At 43.5% G+C, this 18,217-nt stretch overlaps 1 protein-coding gene and 1 pseudogene across 1 annotated transcript in view; one reads left to right on the forward strand and one right to left on the reverse strand.

Annotated features, from left to right (window-relative positions):
• Window positions 1-18,217, reverse strand: part of LOC145390009 (uncharacterized) — a 297,119-nt gene that overhangs the window by 3,685 nt on the left and 275,217 nt on the right. Inside the window, exons 22-23 of the mRNA XM_080265104.1 lie at window positions 15,355-15,545; window positions 14,730-14,870 (exon numbers count right to left, since the gene is read on the reverse strand). Coding sequence (XP_080121230.1) covers window positions 14,730-14,870; window positions 15,355-15,545 — 332 coding nt within the window. The remainder of the gene's footprint in view (window positions 1-14,729; window positions 14,871-15,354; window positions 15,546-18,217) is intronic.
• LOC145390489 (5S ribosomal RNA) lies at window positions 14,114-14,209 on the forward strand (annotated as a pseudogene).

Here is an 18,217-nt window from a genome sequence, read left to right on the forward strand (position 1 = left end):
TTGTCTAGTTGTCTTAATGCAACCTCTCCACAACCATTCCACATATATATATATATATATATATATTATCCAAGTGCACAGTCATCAACATTACTTTGCTAAGCATACTAACCACTCAGAAACTGAAGTCACAGAGAATGACATGGCTTTGAGTAATACAGTTCAATAAAATGTTCATTATTGTTCAATAATTATTAAAAATGACTATCAAAAAGCAAAAGCATTAAAAGCAAGGATGTGAAAAAAAAAAATCACCAACGGGGTTCAGACTCGCATCGTGGAATGTGGGTAATTTGAAGGGTAGAGCAGGGGAAGTGGAAGAGAATCTGAGTTAGAGGCAAGCTGATTTCTGTTGCCTACAGGAAGGCAGGTTTAGGAGAGGGTCTGCTAGGATGACTGCTGGGAAGGACTGAAGGTATAAGCTTCTATGGCAAGAGAATGTACCAGGAAATGTGGTGTGGGTGTGCTGGTTGAGGAGAAATGGGTGGAATGTGTCATGAATGTAATGAGAGTATATGAAAGGATTATAGCAGTCCAACAGATACTAGGATGAACCTTCAAATGTTGCCTATAGTTTTGATCTTCGTGTCATCTGAATGCTAAGAATGTTACGATTAAGAATCAGCTAGGTGTCCTCTTGTCACCGCTGAGCACTTTGCAGAGTTCAAGATCACGTCGAGGATGGCTGTTGCACACACACACACACACACACACACACACACACACACACATATATATATATATATATATATATATATATATATATATATACACACAGTAAAAGTCCAATATTTCGTCATCCAAATCCCCGGCAAATCTGACATTTCGGCAGTTTTGAGAAATAGTCCCATTTACGAAAATCTCCGATCGTTCGGCAGATTCTCCTATTTTTTTCGTCAGTCTTGAAATTCTCCATGAGGCTCGCCAGCTAGCTACCCGCCTTTACCCGCCTTAGTGAGTGAGATAGTGAAAGTGATGGAACGAGTCTACCACTGCCATGAAGCTCAGAGGCTAGCTCTTTCTCCTATAGCATAAAGAGAGGACAAACATGTAGTGAATCTAGCATGGGAAAGAGAATCTGTTTCGCCATTCTTCCGCCATTCTTCCGAGTTGTTGCCGTGCTGCTGCTGACTTCTCTTGATTCTTCTGTGTGCTTTGTGAACTTCGTACCGAAATACCTCTGAAATTACTATTCGAGTGTGCTGTAAGCACCGTAACATCAGACAGGAGCTTTGTAACACCTGAGTGGACCAGCCGTGTGTTGTGAACAATATAAACATCTTCTGCGTGCTTTGAAAATGGCCTCCACGTGTGGAAAGTTAACTGGTGTTAGCAAGAAGCGTACACATAAGATGTTGACTATTGCTCGGAAAATTGAGCTGTTGAAAAAATTAGAGGCTGGCATGAGTAGGAAACAGATTATGGATGAGTTTAACGTAAGCTCCTCTGCTCCCTCCTCTCCATCACCAACAGCAGTCTCTGAACCTCAAGCTCTACTGCCGCAGCAACAGGGAGAAGAGTCCTTACAGCCTGTTGCAGGACCCTCTACTGCTGGGGACTTCTTCCAGCAGTAGCAGACTCCAATCAACCCCTTCTATTGTACATATGTAAATAAGGAACCTACTATAAGTTTAGGTAAGTGCATGTGAACTTGTAGGCCTACTGTACCATTACATTTATATACAGTATGTTCACTAATTTCTTTATTTTTCATATTCATGTATAGTACTGTATTCATTACAGTATTGTACAGTATCAAACAGTATACAGTACTCTCTCCAAACACATTTGTAATGATGTGAGTAATGATGATAGTGTTCACCGAAACATATAAGGTACTGAGTGGGTAGGGTTTTCGATAAATCGGCAATTTTGATATTTCGGCACTTGCCTGGTCCCATAGATGCCGAAAATTCGGACTTCTACTGTATATATATATATATATATATATATATATATATATATATATATCCATCCATCCATCCATCATCCAATCCTGCCTTGCCCCATGAGGGGTGTAGGAGCCCGGAGCTAGGCAGCTGGTCTCGACATTTAAGATGAGAGTGACCAACCTCACTCATTCCTGAGTGGCATTACATGAGCAATCAACCCCAACCACATATATATATATATATATATATATCCATCCATCCATCCATCATCCAATCCTGCCTTGCCCCATGAGGGGTGTAGGAGCCCGGAGCTAGGCAGTTGGTCTCGACATTTAAGATGAGAGTGACCAACTTCACTCATCCCTGAGTGGCATTACATGAGCAATCAACCCCAACCACCCCTTTGATATACACCTTCACTGGTTCAATCTGATTGGAGCGAAATAATTACCCACTAAACCACCTGGCGCCAAAATTTGGTTATATGGTTACCACCCAGCGTAGTAAATGGTTTCCTGGTGTACAGGAAACCATTTGGCTTGTCACTCAGTGTAGAGTCACCCACAGGCAGAAGGAAGAAGAAAGAATGAAGGAAAGATAGACAGAAGAGGGAGTACAAAGTCACCCATATATATATATATATATATATATAGTGCTCTCACACAGTGAACAAGTTTATGGGCAGCAGACAAGCTCGTTCACTGTGAACAACGTACCTTATGGGAAAAATAGCATATGGGCAGCACCGCTTCCTCAAAATCCACTTTTTGAGCCATAGAGATGTACTAAAGGGCACATTTCAAACCCGTACAAAGCAGCTATATAAAATATAAAACACACGGTTATTTAACTTAAGTGGAGCAGATGGCAGTCCAGACTGGCTTGAACAGAGGTGGTTCCAAGCCAGGGAGATAAACTTAGGGAGACCCCTCCACATCACCTTTCACCCCTAGTTCCCGTCACCAGTTCCGCCCTCATCACTTAACTGAACCACTTCCCCATGTGCCTCTACCTCATTCACTTCTCCATAAAGCCTTAAAAGTCCAAAGATGACACCATTGACATCATATCACTGTCTTCACCTAGAAGTGTAGCAGACGATGCGGAGGCAACTGGCTCCTGTTGTTCTTGTGAGTTCAGTGGTAGCGTGTTGACTTCCATATTGTGCCTTTCAGTGTAATAAGGAAAAGTGGTTTCTACTCCACTGAGCACTTCCTGTGTCCTAAGGTAGCTGGTTTCATTTGCCTTGACCTCTTCTCCCAGAACATCCACTGCCGCCAGAATTTTACTGATCTTCGACATAAGCAAATCTTCGTCCTGCATTGGATTCTGCTCAACAGGTTGCTCAGACCTGGCCTCTTGTGCAGCATCTACTAGGGGAGGGGAGGTCATTCAGTATGGGAGATGGCAGTTATGGCCTACTCTTTTTCCCGATTTCGTTCACTCGGGGTTCAACACGTTCAATATGGTTTTGTGGACCCAATTATCCCCTGCTTGTTCACTACGCAAATCATTTACTCTGCATACATTCACTGTGTGAGGGCACTGTATACTGTATATGTTTATATATATATATATATATATATATATATATATATATATATATACACAACACGCTCGCTCCTAACGCAAGGGTTTCATTCCAACCGTGGTGCGTTTGGCGTGAAACCGCGTAAGTTTTAACTACTCCTTATTTTGCTCCCTAGACCCCCTAAATGGGGTGTTTTGCTGTTATCTGCCATTGGTAATCTATATGAAGCACTTTAAGTGGTTAGAAGGTTTATTTAAACTTATAACTTACAAATACAGTACTGCACAGCAAAACTTCAACACACAAATACATACACACAAGGCAACATTCCCATGGCGATTGGTTTCGGTACAATTCGTCGTCATATCAATGCGCCATCACAACAATAACAAGACAATTTGCTGTCATTAATAAAGATAGCTGTGGGTGATACTAGAATATAATTCAACGGCGAAATAAGTATATTTATAGAAAGACGGGGAATCGTTCAGGGTGCAAATTGTCCTGACAAGGAATCGCCCATGTTTTGATGGGGAATTGTCTGACGGCGAACTGACTTGATGGAGAAATGTCTCGGAACCCGCCGATCATGGGTAATCATATAATTCAGGTTAACTGGTTACAAGGCTTTATTAAATGCTTTAACTCTATTTAAGTGCTTTAACTTATATACCAGAACAATAAATATATAACTTACAAATACAGTACTGTGGAAAATCAGTGCAGCAAATCTTTAACGAACAAATAAAAAAACCAATATTCCGATACCTATCAGGTAAACTGGTTATTTGGCCTGGCATGTCAACAACCTTGACACAGACAGAGGGCTGGTAATACAATCCCAGATAGATCATCTTTTCATACTGAACAATCTAGACCAACATACCCACATCCCACACCAAGCCCTCTTCCTCTCATCATCGCCAGACATCACCTTCTGCTCCCCAAACCTTGCCCCCACTACATCCTGGAGAGTGGTCAAAACCTTAGGTTCTGATCACCTTCCAATCATCATCACTACCAAAACCAGAATCACCCCAGCTGGCCACAAACACACATACACTAATTATAAGAGAGCCAACCAGGAGGCCTTTGTAACTGAAACAGAACAATATTTCAAAACACTAAACAGTACACCCATCACATACATCAACAATTGTATGTAAAGTGTGCACTGCGACCACTGTGCACACTTTCAATACAATTATACAAAACGCAGACAAAAGACACATCCTTAGAGGCAGCAGAAAGAGACACAACCCCAACTTCACACCAGAAATTCAAGGCCTCATCAGACAACGGGAGACACTGCGACACTCCCCAACACCCCATACACAAGACACCGTACAACAAATACAAGAACTCAATACTCAAATAAACAATACAAGAACTCAATACTCAATACTCAAATAAACAATAAAATATCAGAACAGCAAACACTAAACTGGAAAAATTACCTCCAAACACTTGACCACAAAACAAACATCAGCAAACTCTACAAAACGCCAAACAGCATCACACTTTCCAACAACAACACCACAAAATCACACGCTGCCATCACAACAACAGACACCATTCCCTAAAACAAACAACAAGCAAACACTCTCATCAATCACTTTTCACAAAACAGCCATCTAAACCCCCATCCCGAAGACCGAAGTGTCATCCGACGTAAGAGACAGTTCCCCACAGACCCAGACTACACATCTTTCACTTACAACCAGATGACGCACATCATTAACAACCTTAAGCACTCATCTGCCTGTGGACCAGACAACATAAGCAGCACTCACCTTAAACTCATTGGACCACAAGGCATACAAGCACTCACCAACATATCAAACTACAGCTACTCTCTATATCTCTCTATTGCCAGACACCATAATCCCTTAAGGGGTGGCCATTTGACTTGACTTATTGGTTTTATGGGGAGGGGCACTAACCCTCCACCAACCCACTTGTTGACACGTAGGGAGCACTACAGCTACTCACACAACATAATACCCAACAACTGGAAGCATGGCATTATCATCACTATCCCTAAACCCAACAAAGACCCCACGTTACCCTCCTCACACCGCCCCATCACACTACTTTGCACTCCCTCTAAAGTCACTGAATGACTGGTACTACGACTAGTCACACCTCACATTCCGCCAGCCCAATCACAACATGGCTTTAGGTCACTACACTCCACAACCACCCTTCTTACAGACCTTACACAGAAAGTTTTTGATGGCATGAACTCAGCTAGGCCACCACACAGAACACTCCCAATCACACTAGACATTAGCAAAGCTTTTGATGCCATCCCCCGCCACAACCTCACAAACAAAGTACTCAACACAAACATGCACAGTAACACAAAAAGATGGTGGGCAAACTACTTAGCAAGCAGATGTGCAAATGTAACATTTACCGGTCAGTCTTCTAACATCAGAAATTTCACAAACGGCGTCCCCCAAGGATCTGTTTTGTTCCCTACACTTTTTAACCTATACCTGCATGACCTACTCACACCCCACATACCACAGATACACATAGCTTCCTATGCAGATGATATAACACTTACATGTACGCACCAAAATGCAAACACAGCTGCACACATCCTACAACCTTACCTCAACACATTACACGAATGGTTCACCGCAAACAGGCTCAAAATAGCCCCAGCCAAATCTATGGCGACCCTTCTCACAAACTGGACAGCAGAACACAGTCACATCCCACACCTCACCATAAACAACACTTCCCTGCCACACACACACACCCAAAATCCTTGGTGTAACATACAATACATCAATGTCATTTAAACAACACATCATAAACATTAAAAATAAAATAACACTAAGACTCAATGCCTTGAGGTCATTTGCCCATACAACATTCAGACACAACAAAGAAACCACCACCACATTACACAAACAATACATACATTCAGTGAAGAATTATGCAAGCCCTGCCTGGGCTCCTGATCTCACCAAAACACACTACAACACTCTACAGACCATACAGAACAAGGCCCTAAAAATAATCACAGACTGCACAGCTACTACACCCACAGACCACCTACATCAAAAAACCAAAGTCCTCAAAGTCAAGGATCACCTAGACATGAGAGGCACCCAGTCTCCTGCTGCAGCCTCCCTAAACCTATAACACCCACTATACTACATGGCAGCACATCCACCCATACCAAGGAACAACAAAACAACACCCAGCACATGATTCCATACACAAATACTGTCATCTCTCCCCCCTCGCCCACCTCAGACCAGCTTCCAGAAGCATATCCACACTCGGATCACTCGACGCTCCATTCAGTCACTTAAAGACAACACACAGCTGCATGCACCGCCTCCTGACATCCACCCTTCTGAATCCTACCTCCCTCGTGAGGACAGGGTCCACCTGGCCAGGCTGAGATGTGGACCCCATTCAGCCCTCTTAAGCTACCAGAAGAGGCTGGATAACTCCGTCGCTGATGCCTGTCCAGGATAGTATGTCCCATACTATTATGCACATTATGGAAGACTGCATTGCACACAATCACCTACGCCAACAACACAACATACACTCTTTGAAAGCTCGATGGGAAAGCCCGGTCTCGGCCATGGCCTTCCTAAGGGATTCAGGGCTGTTCGGCAAGACCGCATAGGGAACAACTACAGTAATCCCTCCACTATCCGATGTACTAGAGCCAAAGGCATGTCCAGAAAGTGGTCCCGTCCGGATAGTGGGCCCCAGCCTCATGGACTTGTATTTATGGACCAAAACTCAGAAAAACACCTATACAACTCCCTCTGGACATGCAAAGCACCTATTTAAGACCCAAATCACACCAATAAGGGACATAAAAGACTGAAATAAATGCAAAAGAACCACAAAATGAGGTTTTAGAGGTGAGTTTATACAATATTTAATATTCTGGGTACTTGCAACAAGTCCCTGGCTTCTGGACTGGTAGTTATGGACCCTAACCTAGCCTAACTCAGAAAAACACCTCCCTACTGCACATGCATAGCACCTAAGACCCTATTCAAACCAATAAGGGACATAAAAGAGTGAAATGAGGTTTTAGAGGTAAGTATGGAAAATACAGTACAATATGAAACATTCTGGGTACTTACAACAAGTCCCTGGCCATCTCAATGAATAACCCGCCTCCTCTCAGACTCTGACAGTAAAAATGAGTTCCAGAAGCACCTGCAGTACACTGTACATGAAGTCTTGCACTGAACTTAGTCATTTGCACTCAGAATTCCATTATCTTAACACTGCGCACTCTAGTCTTACTTGCGCTCCATTGTACCTTAATGAAATAAGTGTTGCACTCATAAATCCATTTTCTAAACGTAACACACTCTAGTTTATTTTCGTTTTATTGAAAGTCTATAAAATCATTTTGCACTCTGCACTATAGTCTTTGTACGAAGAATTCTAATTTCTTAACATTATGCACCGTTGTTTTTCACTGTGCAACACTGTAAATTCCTGTGTGGTCTAGTGGAGAAGTTCTTGCCATTTAATCACTGTCAGAGTCTGAGAGTAGCTAATGCAGGTGGCCTAGGGGTGCGTCGCTGGGTTGTGGTGATGGAGCACCCACTGCAGACGACTCTGAAGAGAGGCCCAAACTCACGTCAAGTGGTGACTCCACCGTGCCTGATGTGCTGGGCTGTGGCTCGGAGGATGAGGGCCTGTCTCGGGGAGGCAATGGAGTGGAGCCAGGGCTGGGCACAGCGGGGGTCATGGGTCTGAAAAAGCTGTCAATGGTTGATTGATGCAAGGAACGACGATTATGACGATTAATGATGCGTTACCTGAAAGCGCGCACTGCCTCCACATGTCCCAAGGGCCCCATCTCCCTGTCGCAGTCCGGGTGTTCCAGGTAGTCGAGAATGAACTCTACATGTTCCCGGAGTGTGCTCAGCTCAGGGATGGCTGGAGTAGTGTCACGCTGAGATGAGTCCGCATCATCATCGTCATCCTCGTCGGAATCTTCAAGCTGGGTACTTACACCTGCAACTGAAGATGCGATCTCGATATCAGACATGGTCTGATACCCAGGATTGCCCTCGTCATCATCCAACCATTCATGCACTTCGTCCACATCAACATCGTCCCCATGTGCATGTAGACGTGCATTTTTTTTTTTTTTTTTTTTATGTGTCTGACTCAGGGCATAGGCTTCACAGCCTGCTATCAAGGCCCAGTAGTCCTCCTACATACCATACACCTCTACATGTCACCACTTCGGCATGAAAGTCATCCACGTCAAAACCTTGGAAATCGTGTTCCACATTCGTTTCGAGAAGCAGACGAGACCAACCATTTTCTAGAGTCTTGACAGAGACTTCCTTCCATGCATTGGCCCATTTGTAAATGGCAGACTTGATGTAGCAGCGAAGGTTTTCCAAAGTCCGCTGGCCTCGTGTGTCCCGTCCCTCCCTGCACTCATCCCCGTCCTCGAGAACAACCACCACCTCGTCCAGGAACTTCCTTCGGTACAGCCTCTTCGTTGTCACGATCACTCCTTGGTCCATTGGTTGGATGACAGCAGTCGTATTAGGTGGCAGAAACATGCACCTAATGCACCCATTCTCAGCCACCAAGTCCTTGTCACACGGGTGAGCAGGCGCATTGTCGAGGAGGAGTGCCTTTACCTGGTCGCGTGGGATTCCCAGCTTCTCCGTCTGGTAATGGATGACCTCCTTGACGAAATGGAGGTGGAACCAGTCTTTGAAGATCTGGGCAGTGAACCATGCTTTCAAAGAATGGTACCAAACGACAGGAAGGACATCCATCACCCAACGAAGACACCGAGGCTGCTTAGCACGGCCAACAATAACGGGCTTAAGCAGGTGCATGCCGTTAGCATTGGAACAACACAAAGCAGATATCTGTTGCTTGGAGAGCTTGCGGCCAGGTACATGCTTCTCCGTCTCCCCAGCTAGAGTGTTCATAGGCAAAGAGCGATAGAATAAACCAGTTTCATCAGCATTGTAGACCTGTCGGAGAGTGAGGCCCTCCCTGTCGATCAAGCACTTCACCTTGTGCCAAAACTCCTCTACTCCATCCTCGTTGGCGTCCAAAGCTTCGCCACGAGACTTACAGTTGGTAAGGCCATGTCGTAACTTGAATGCGAAGACCCAACTCTCGGATGCCTTGAAGTCTAGGGCGTCGTGAAGCCTTGTGAACTTCTCAGCAGCAGCCTTCAGCTCCGTGCCATGCACCAGCACACCAGCAGCACGTCGATGTCGATAACAAATCAACGTGGAGCAGTCGACATCAGCATACTTGGGAGTAAACATCATCTTCCTCTCCACTTTGCATTTGCTTTTCGATGAGAAGGCAGCCGTGTACTGCATAAGTTTGTTGCGGGATCTCTTGATATCAAACAAAGTAGATCGGACCAGGCTGAATTCACGAAGGATGCGTGAGGTAGACCATCCCGCATTCACCTTGTGCAATATCTCCCTCTTCTTCTCCAGAGTCAAAACCACTCTCTTTCTCTTCTCAGGCAGCGGGGCCATCATCACACACACTAATAAGAGGTACGAGAGCAGCAACAGAGCCTGCAGCAGGTTAGGCACCACCACAAAAGCGAGCATGTGGGCGGCCGTGATCACGAGCGTGCACTCACAACAAGAGACGGGCGGTACGTGGGGAGGATGCAGGGGCACTCTAGCGGACGGCGGCGGAACTACACACCAAAACACAGTTGACCCATGCCGCGCGCGCTGAGTTCAAATTACGGGTGGAAAAAAGTCTGATTTTTTTCAAATTTTTTTGCAATTTTTTGCCCATTTTGGGAATATTGGATCCCGGGACCAAAATATCCGGTAAGTGGGGATGTCCAGAAAGTGGGCATCTGGATAGTACAAGGATTACTTACTACTGCTGGTTATAAGACTTTATTTCTAGCTTTAATGTTATTTAACAGTACTTTAACTTGTACATAAACTTACCAGAACAGTAATGTAAATATTTAACTTACAAATACAGTACTGTGGAAAAGCAGTACAGCAAATCACATGATCACGTGAACAAAACAAACCGTGCGTGCTGTGCTGAGGTTCGAGGATTTGGCCTTTCAAAGGCCTCTCGTGCGTAAATTTGTAGTTTTCGTACTGGTTCTTTAATCTTATGCTGTCTCATATGTATTCAAGCACTAACGGCGTATAACTGCGAGCACGTTCGGTGAGAACGTGTTAGGGGCCAGGTTACTATATATATATATATACAATACAAATTTACTGGCATGGTTCGAGGCTTTCTGCTCGTATTTTTAGTTAGTTGTTTTATGGGGAGGGGTGTTCTGGTGCCTGACATCGTTTCCATGATGAGTTGAATGTTTCACACTATATTTACATATTACATACAGAGGTGTTTATTCAAATTAAAGAGTGTGTAATATAGTGTGAAGATACACAACCAAACACAACTACACTGTAAGTGTGGCATGGGAATAAGAAGAGCACTCAGACGTGCAAAGCCAGCATATTTCAGATGTAAACAGAGAGGGTGAAAGATGGCGATAGAAGACTTTAAAATATGCATATGTTTATGTCTTGGGGAAACATATATCTATACCAATACACTTCATGTGGTTCTATCTATCTATCTATTGCCAGATGCTGCAATCCCGTTCGAGGTGGCCACAAACAAATCGCCTCCAAGTCACCCTGTCCCCAGCCATTTCACTGCCCCGCTCCCAACTCATACCCCCCCTATATACCTCTCCACCCCATCCCTCCATCTCATCCTTGGCCTCCCCCTCCCTCTTCCCCCCTCCACCTCACTCACATACACTCACTTCGTCAGTCTTTCACCCTCCATCCTCTCCACATGGCCAAACCACCTCAGTGTATTCCTCCTAATGCTTCCTATCACATCCACATCCACACCATAACGCTCCTTTATATTCTCATTTGTCAGCCTGTCTCTCCGTGAGACTCCACAGGCTCCTCTTAAATAACTAATTTCCACTGCTCTCTTGACTTGCGTCCTTCCAGCAACGTCCAAGCTTCACTTCCATACGTTAGAGTTGGTATCACAACACTGTCATGTAGTAACTTTTTCACTTCCATGCTCACTTCCCTGCTTCTTATCACTGCTTTCAAGGAACCAGCAACCTTTCTTCCCTGCTGTACCCTTTCAAGCACTTCACCCTCCAAACCTCCATCCTTACTCATCACACTACCCAAGTACTTAAACGTACTCACATTTTCCAATTCCTCACCATCCAACCTCGCTGTACATTCACTGACTTCACCTCTCTCAAAGACCATCACTATACTCTTCTCTACATTCACCTTTAGATTCCGTTTCTTACACACTCTCCCAAACTCATCCACCAAGCTTTGCAACTCTCCTTCGTCTTCACTCAACAACACAGTATCATCTGCAAACAACAGTACAGGGAGTTTCCAAACACTACCCTCTCTCACCGGGGCCACTCCAACATCCACTACCCTACCTTGTACCTCTTTTATTACCCCATCCATGTACAGATTGAACAACCATGGAGACATGACACATCCCTGTTTCAACCAAACCTTCAAAGAGAAAAATTCACTCAGTTCACCATCCACACGCACTGCAGCCTTAGCACCATCATACATACTCTTCACAGCATTCAACAACCTCCCATCTACTCCATATATTCTTAATACTTTTCTCATGTAGTTAATAATACTTTATTGAGATGTATGATGTGCATGATAGGGTTGTAATACATGCCTATCTCTCACTGTCTCTGACAGAAGTGGCATCTCTAAATATGCTGACCTAAGCCCGCTCACAGTGTGGGGCAGATTAGAAGCAGCAGATTACTCTCAGCCTTCATACGAGGGAGACGTACTACTCTGAAACACTCTCGTCACAGTTGTATCTTTCTGTGATGAAATAAAGAGAGAAAACACAACTGCTCCAGTTTCTGTTCACCTTATACTACCTCTGACTACAGAATTACAACCACTACTCCCGCCACCTGCTGTGGCAGTGTGACTTAGCTGTGGGAAGTGCCAGCTGGGAAACTTAGTATTCCATACCAGCCGGTACATTACATAAATTGATGGCCTGCTGTAGAATTCAGTGAAGTAATGCCTGTGGCTACAGGAGCACTAATCCTAAGCCAACCCACTTGTTCTCAAGTAAGGAACATCTGTTGGTAGGTTACAAGGTTACCACTCAGCACTGTAAATGCTTTCCTGGTTTACAGGAAGTATATATATAAATTGTCTTCTCTACCAGTGAACTGGTGGAGCTGTAGAGTGTAATGATGTTTGTTGAGCTTCAAGGTCAACAAATATGCTCAAGTATAAAGTCATCACAATCAATCTAATTCTCCTTTTTGTTGATATATAAATGTGATGGGAAGGATCCAGAAACTGATGCAGTAAAGTATAAAACTAGCTGACCTGTTTACAATGTTCCCATTGATATAAGCCAAACAAAAATTCAAACATCATTCCATTCTAAAGTTGCAGTTCTAAAAATTAGGCAAAACAATCATGCTTGTGGTACAGACTTATTTCATCAACTACAATATCAAGAATGCAATCCATTTTTATCCTCTGTCAATTCTTTTCCTTCCTGAACTTTCATACCTCGCTTTCTCACACATAATGTGTGTTATAACACTGGCAACCCAGCCTTTTCTTGGCTTGCTCATACCTCCGTCCATTCTCAGATCCACACATTATCTCTGGTATAGGGGGAACTCCCCTGGAAATCTTTAGGCTCAACTGGGGAAAAGGAGAGAGAATACTACCTCCGTATTCCCTGTAGCTTGTGGAAGGTGACTAAAAGGGAGGGGGTGGGGTGACCTGGGAATCCCCTTACCCTCTAGACACCTACCCAAGCAAGGTGAAAACAGCCTCAGGCATACAGAACACATCTAACAAAAGAATAGAACCACTTACCATAATGTGACAACTGAGATAATTTTTCCAGCTTCGTCTTTTCTTCACTTCATGTTTCAAAAGGAATATCATATTCAGAAATCTTATGTTCTTGCCACTGCTGTCAATAATAACTTATAATGATGTTAACGCAAGTTCTGTTCGGCATAGAGGCTGCAACAAAGATCAACTGTCAGCTGACTGAACAGTTTCAGGGGCCAGTGAGTGCAGTTAAGTACATTGGTAGTGTGATGAGTAAGGATGGAAGTTTAGAGGGTGAAGTGCTTGAAAGGGTGCAACAGGGAAGAAAGGTTGCTGGTTCCTTGAATGCAGTGATAAGTGAGTATGGAAGTGCAAAAGCTACTACATGACAGTATTGTGATACCAACTCTAACTTACGGAAGTGAAGCTTGGACCTTGTTGGAGGGACAGAAGTCGAGAGTGAGAGCAGTGGAAATGAGTTATTTGAAAGGAGCCATATCACTCTTCTTCCCTGCTGTACCCTTTCAAGCACTTCACCCTCCAAACCTCCATCCTTACTCATCACACTACCCAAGTACTTAAACGTACTCACATTTTCCAATTCCTCACCATCCAACCTCGCTGTACATTCACTGACTTCACCTCTCTCAAAGACCATCACTATACTCTTCTCTACATTCACCTTTAGATTCCGTTTCTTACACACTCTCCCAAACTCATCCACCAAGCTTTGTAGCTCTCCTTCGTCTTCACTCAACAACACAGTATCATCTGCAAACAACAGTACAGGGAGTTTCCCTCTCTCACGTTGAGTACACTGCTTCCCGTCCGATCAGCGAAGTTAAGCAACGTTGGGTCTGGTTAGTACTTGGATGGGTGACCGCCTGGGAACACCAGATGCTGTTGGCATAACGTTCTCCCTACGTGTCAAGTGGGGTTAGTGGAGGATTAGTGCCCCTCCCTGTAAAACAATTAACTCTAAGCCTTGGCCACCCCGTTTGGGATACATGGCGTCTGGCAATGAAAATGAATGAATGATGTGGAGTCACATGGAGAGACAGACTGACAAATGGGGAAGTGAAAAAGCATTGTGGTGTGGATGTGGATGTGATAGGAAGCATTAGGAGAAACACATTAAGGTGGTTTGGCCATGTGGAGAGGATGGAGAGTGGGAGACTGATGAAGAAAGTGTATGTGAATGAGGTGGAGAGGGGAAAGGGAGGGGGAGGCCAAGGATGAGATGGAAGGATGGAGTGGAGAAGTGTATGAGAGAGGGGTGTGTGTGCTGGGCAATGAAATGGAGGGGGACAAGGTGACATGGAGGTGATTTGTTTGTGGGCACCCCTTATGGGATTAAGGCATCTGGCAATAGATAGACAGATAGATATACTGGTGTCAGTTGCCTTAAAAGTAACTAACCTTGAACAGCTTCTGACAAATAAAAATGCGGTCCATGTGCATATCTTGAGAACGTATTCCCCAGACAAGCTCTTTCAGCCCGACTACTGACTGTACTAGCCCAACCATGTTGGTGGTCTGTTCACTCACGCTCTCCTCAGTCTGAAAGAGAAAAAAATCAAAACCAAAATCAGACCACATACCCTGTGACAATTATCCTATATATGTGTATGTTAATTGTAATACTGTATACAACCAATATTCTGACAAGGTAACCACAGCAACATCATCATTATCATCTAATCCTGTGTTGTCCCATGAGGAGCGTATGAACCCAGGGCTAGGCAAACTGGTCCTGGTATTTAAGATGAAAGTAACCAACCTCACTCATCCCTAAGCAATAAACCCCAAACACCCCTTGGATATAATCCTGCACTGGCTCAATCTAATAAGAGCACCTTAATTACCCACTAAACCACAAAGTGCCATAACTTGATTATATAGTTACCACCAAGCGCAGTCAATGGTTTCCCGGTGTAGAGGAAACCATTTGGCTTGTCACTCAGTGTAGAGCACCCACAGACAGAAGGAAGAGGAAAGAAAGAAGGAAAGAAAGACAGAACGTAATAAAAACATTTCACTACACCTGTTCTGCTGGACGAGGTAAGACAGTTAAGTGTCTCAGGAGTTTCAGCTTATTCAATGTGGGTCCCAGTTTTGGGCCAATAGTGAAGTTGACAAAACACAAGCGCTGAAGATTTTGCAGGCGGATGAGAGCTTCATGCAGAGCGAAATCATTCACAGAGCCCCCATCCTCAATAATGAGAACCTCTAAATCTGTGTAGAAAACAAGTTCAATTACCTTCCATATCAAATACTTCAGTTGCAGCCTTCATTAAATAAATGGGGGGGGGGGGGAATTCCATAAGAAGACCATATTATTCTTAACAACTATATCAAGTGAGTTTGTAAACATTTTTATCAACATGAACTCTAAAAACTTACTCTGGTTCCAGTTATGGCTGCTGATTTTGCAAACATTAACTGTGTTTCTCTCAGCATCAAAGAAGTGGATCATCTCAACATACGTGGGGTTTTATTCTCTCAGGATTAATCATGGAAAGATCACATTACCTCTCCTGTACAAGATATTAGGAGTACTAAGCCAACTTCGTGCCTTCTTTACCTCCACCGCTGACTTTAAACAGACATTTTATTTGACGTGCCCAGTACAACTCTCAACTCTCATGTGTGTGTGTGTGTGTGTGTGTGTGTGTGTGTGTGTATGTATTTACCTACTTGTGATATACAGGAAATGAGCTACGCTCATGGGGTCCCATCTCTGTTTCTCAGTAAGTCAAACTTTGCTTTAAACTCGTTTAATTTTTTAGACAGGACGATCTCTTTGTCCAGGCTATTCCACAGGTCTATGCATCTATAAGGAAACTTTCTTGATATCCTTCGAGCAGCTTGGCTTCTTCGTTTCACTCTGTGTCCTCTAGTTACTCTCCTATCCTATACAAACAGATTGTCTCCCATCATGGCCCTAAACACTGCAATCATGTCGCCCCTCTCTCTCCTTTCCTCTAAGGAAGACAGATCCAGCTTTTCCACCCTCTTCCTGCATGACAGTTCTGCCAGGCTAGGGACCATCTTGGTTGCTGTTCTTTGTACTCTCTCAATCTTGTTTATATCTTTCTTTTTGTGTGGGGACCACACTACTGCTGCATATTCTAACCTGAGGTGGATCATGGCCACTATCAGTTTTTTCATCATCTCCTCATCCATGTAATGAAATGCTACTCTTATGTTAGTCAAGAGTTTAAATGTCTCTCTAACTGTCTTGTTAATGTGTTTTTCAGGTGACAAACTATCCTGGACCAGGACTCCCAAATCTTTCTCTTCTCTCGCTTTTGAGACTAGTTCATTACCCAAATAATTCAGTGATGGCCTCTTGGTACTTTTACTCATTTCCAATATTTTACATCTTTTTTGTGATGAATTTCATTTCCCACATCCGGCTCCAATAATGTATCCTAACCAGGTCCTCCTGCAGCATTTTACAATCTTCTTCAACTTCTACTTTCCTCAAGATCTTTGCATCAACAGCAAACAGACTTGCAAATGTTCGTTCTTTCTAATTTATCATTTACGTAAATCAGGAACATTATTGGCGTCAACACCGAGCCCTGTGGGATTCCACTTATTACTTCCCTCCATCCAGACATCTTGTCCTTTATTACCATCCTCATTTCTTTGTCTCACAAAAAATCTCTCATCCACTCCAGGAGGTTTCCCTTCAGCCCTCCTATGTTCTCCAATTTCCACATTTGTCGCTTATGGGGTACCACCCAAAGGCTTTCTCCAAATCTACGTACAGTACACACAATCCATCCAACCATCTCTCTCCTGTAGCACATCAATCGCTCTTGAGTAAAAGCTCAACAAGCTGGAAACACATGACTTCCACTTCTGAATCCAAACTGACTTTCAGCCAAAATGTTCATCTCCTCCAGATATTTTATCCATTTATCTTTCAGGATTCTCTAGCACAATTTTGCAACCATGCTGGTTAGGGACATTGGTCTATAATTCAGGGGTTCTTCCTTATTTCCTCCCCTGTGAACTAGTACCACATTTGCCCTCTTCTGTTCCCGAGGAACTTTCCCCTCTTCCAGGGAACACACAATTAAACTGTGAATCTTATTTGGCAGTTGTTCTCTGCATTCCTTCAGTACACAATTAGACATTCCATCCGGTCCTGGGGCTTTCGTTACATCTTGAGTTTCCACTAATTTATACACTTCCTGCACTTCCACTATTATATATTTCATCACTACATTTCTAGTCAATCCCTCCCCCTCCACAAAATCCCTTTTGTCAGTGAAAACCAACTGGAAACATTGGATCATTCTTCAGCTTGTATTGCCGCATCTTTATAAACCTCTCCCTCTACTTTCAGTTTCGTGATTCCTTCTTTTTGTTTCTATTTGCCATTGACAAATCTATAAAACAATTTGGGTTTTTCCTTACATTTGTTAATTATACCTTTTTCAAAGTTCCTTTCTTTCTTTCTACGTATTCTTGTATACTCATTTCTGGTTCTTTTACATTCTTCCTTTGTTCTGTTATTACCTCTCTTTCTCCAGTGGTTCCATGCCATGTCCCTCTCTTTTTTTTGCTATCATACACCTTCTATCAAACCACTCCTTTTTCCTGTTTTCTTTCCCACTTACTCTTGGAACATATGTTTCCACTCCCAAACTGTAGAGGTCTAGAAAGATATCCCACTTCCACTGTATCTCTCTTGTTTCTCTGAATTTTCTCCAATCAGCATTTTCGAAAAATTTTCTCAATCCTGTAAGGTTTGCTTTCCCAAAGTTTTATCTTCCCCATCTATAAAGCTAGTCTCTTGGCACCACGTTCCCTTTTATCATCTGGAACTCAATGACCACATGATCACTTTTTCCTATAGGACAAAGATATTTCAAAGATTCAATTACATCAGG

The sequence above is a fragment of the Coenobita brevimanus genome, chromosome 14 (assembly GCF_032717465.1).
Source record: "Coenobita brevimanus isolate Jiangsu-jjx chromosome 14, ASM3271746v2, whole genome shotgun sequence".
NCBI lineage: Eukaryota > Metazoa > Arthropoda > Malacostraca > Decapoda > Coenobitidae > Coenobita > Coenobita brevimanus.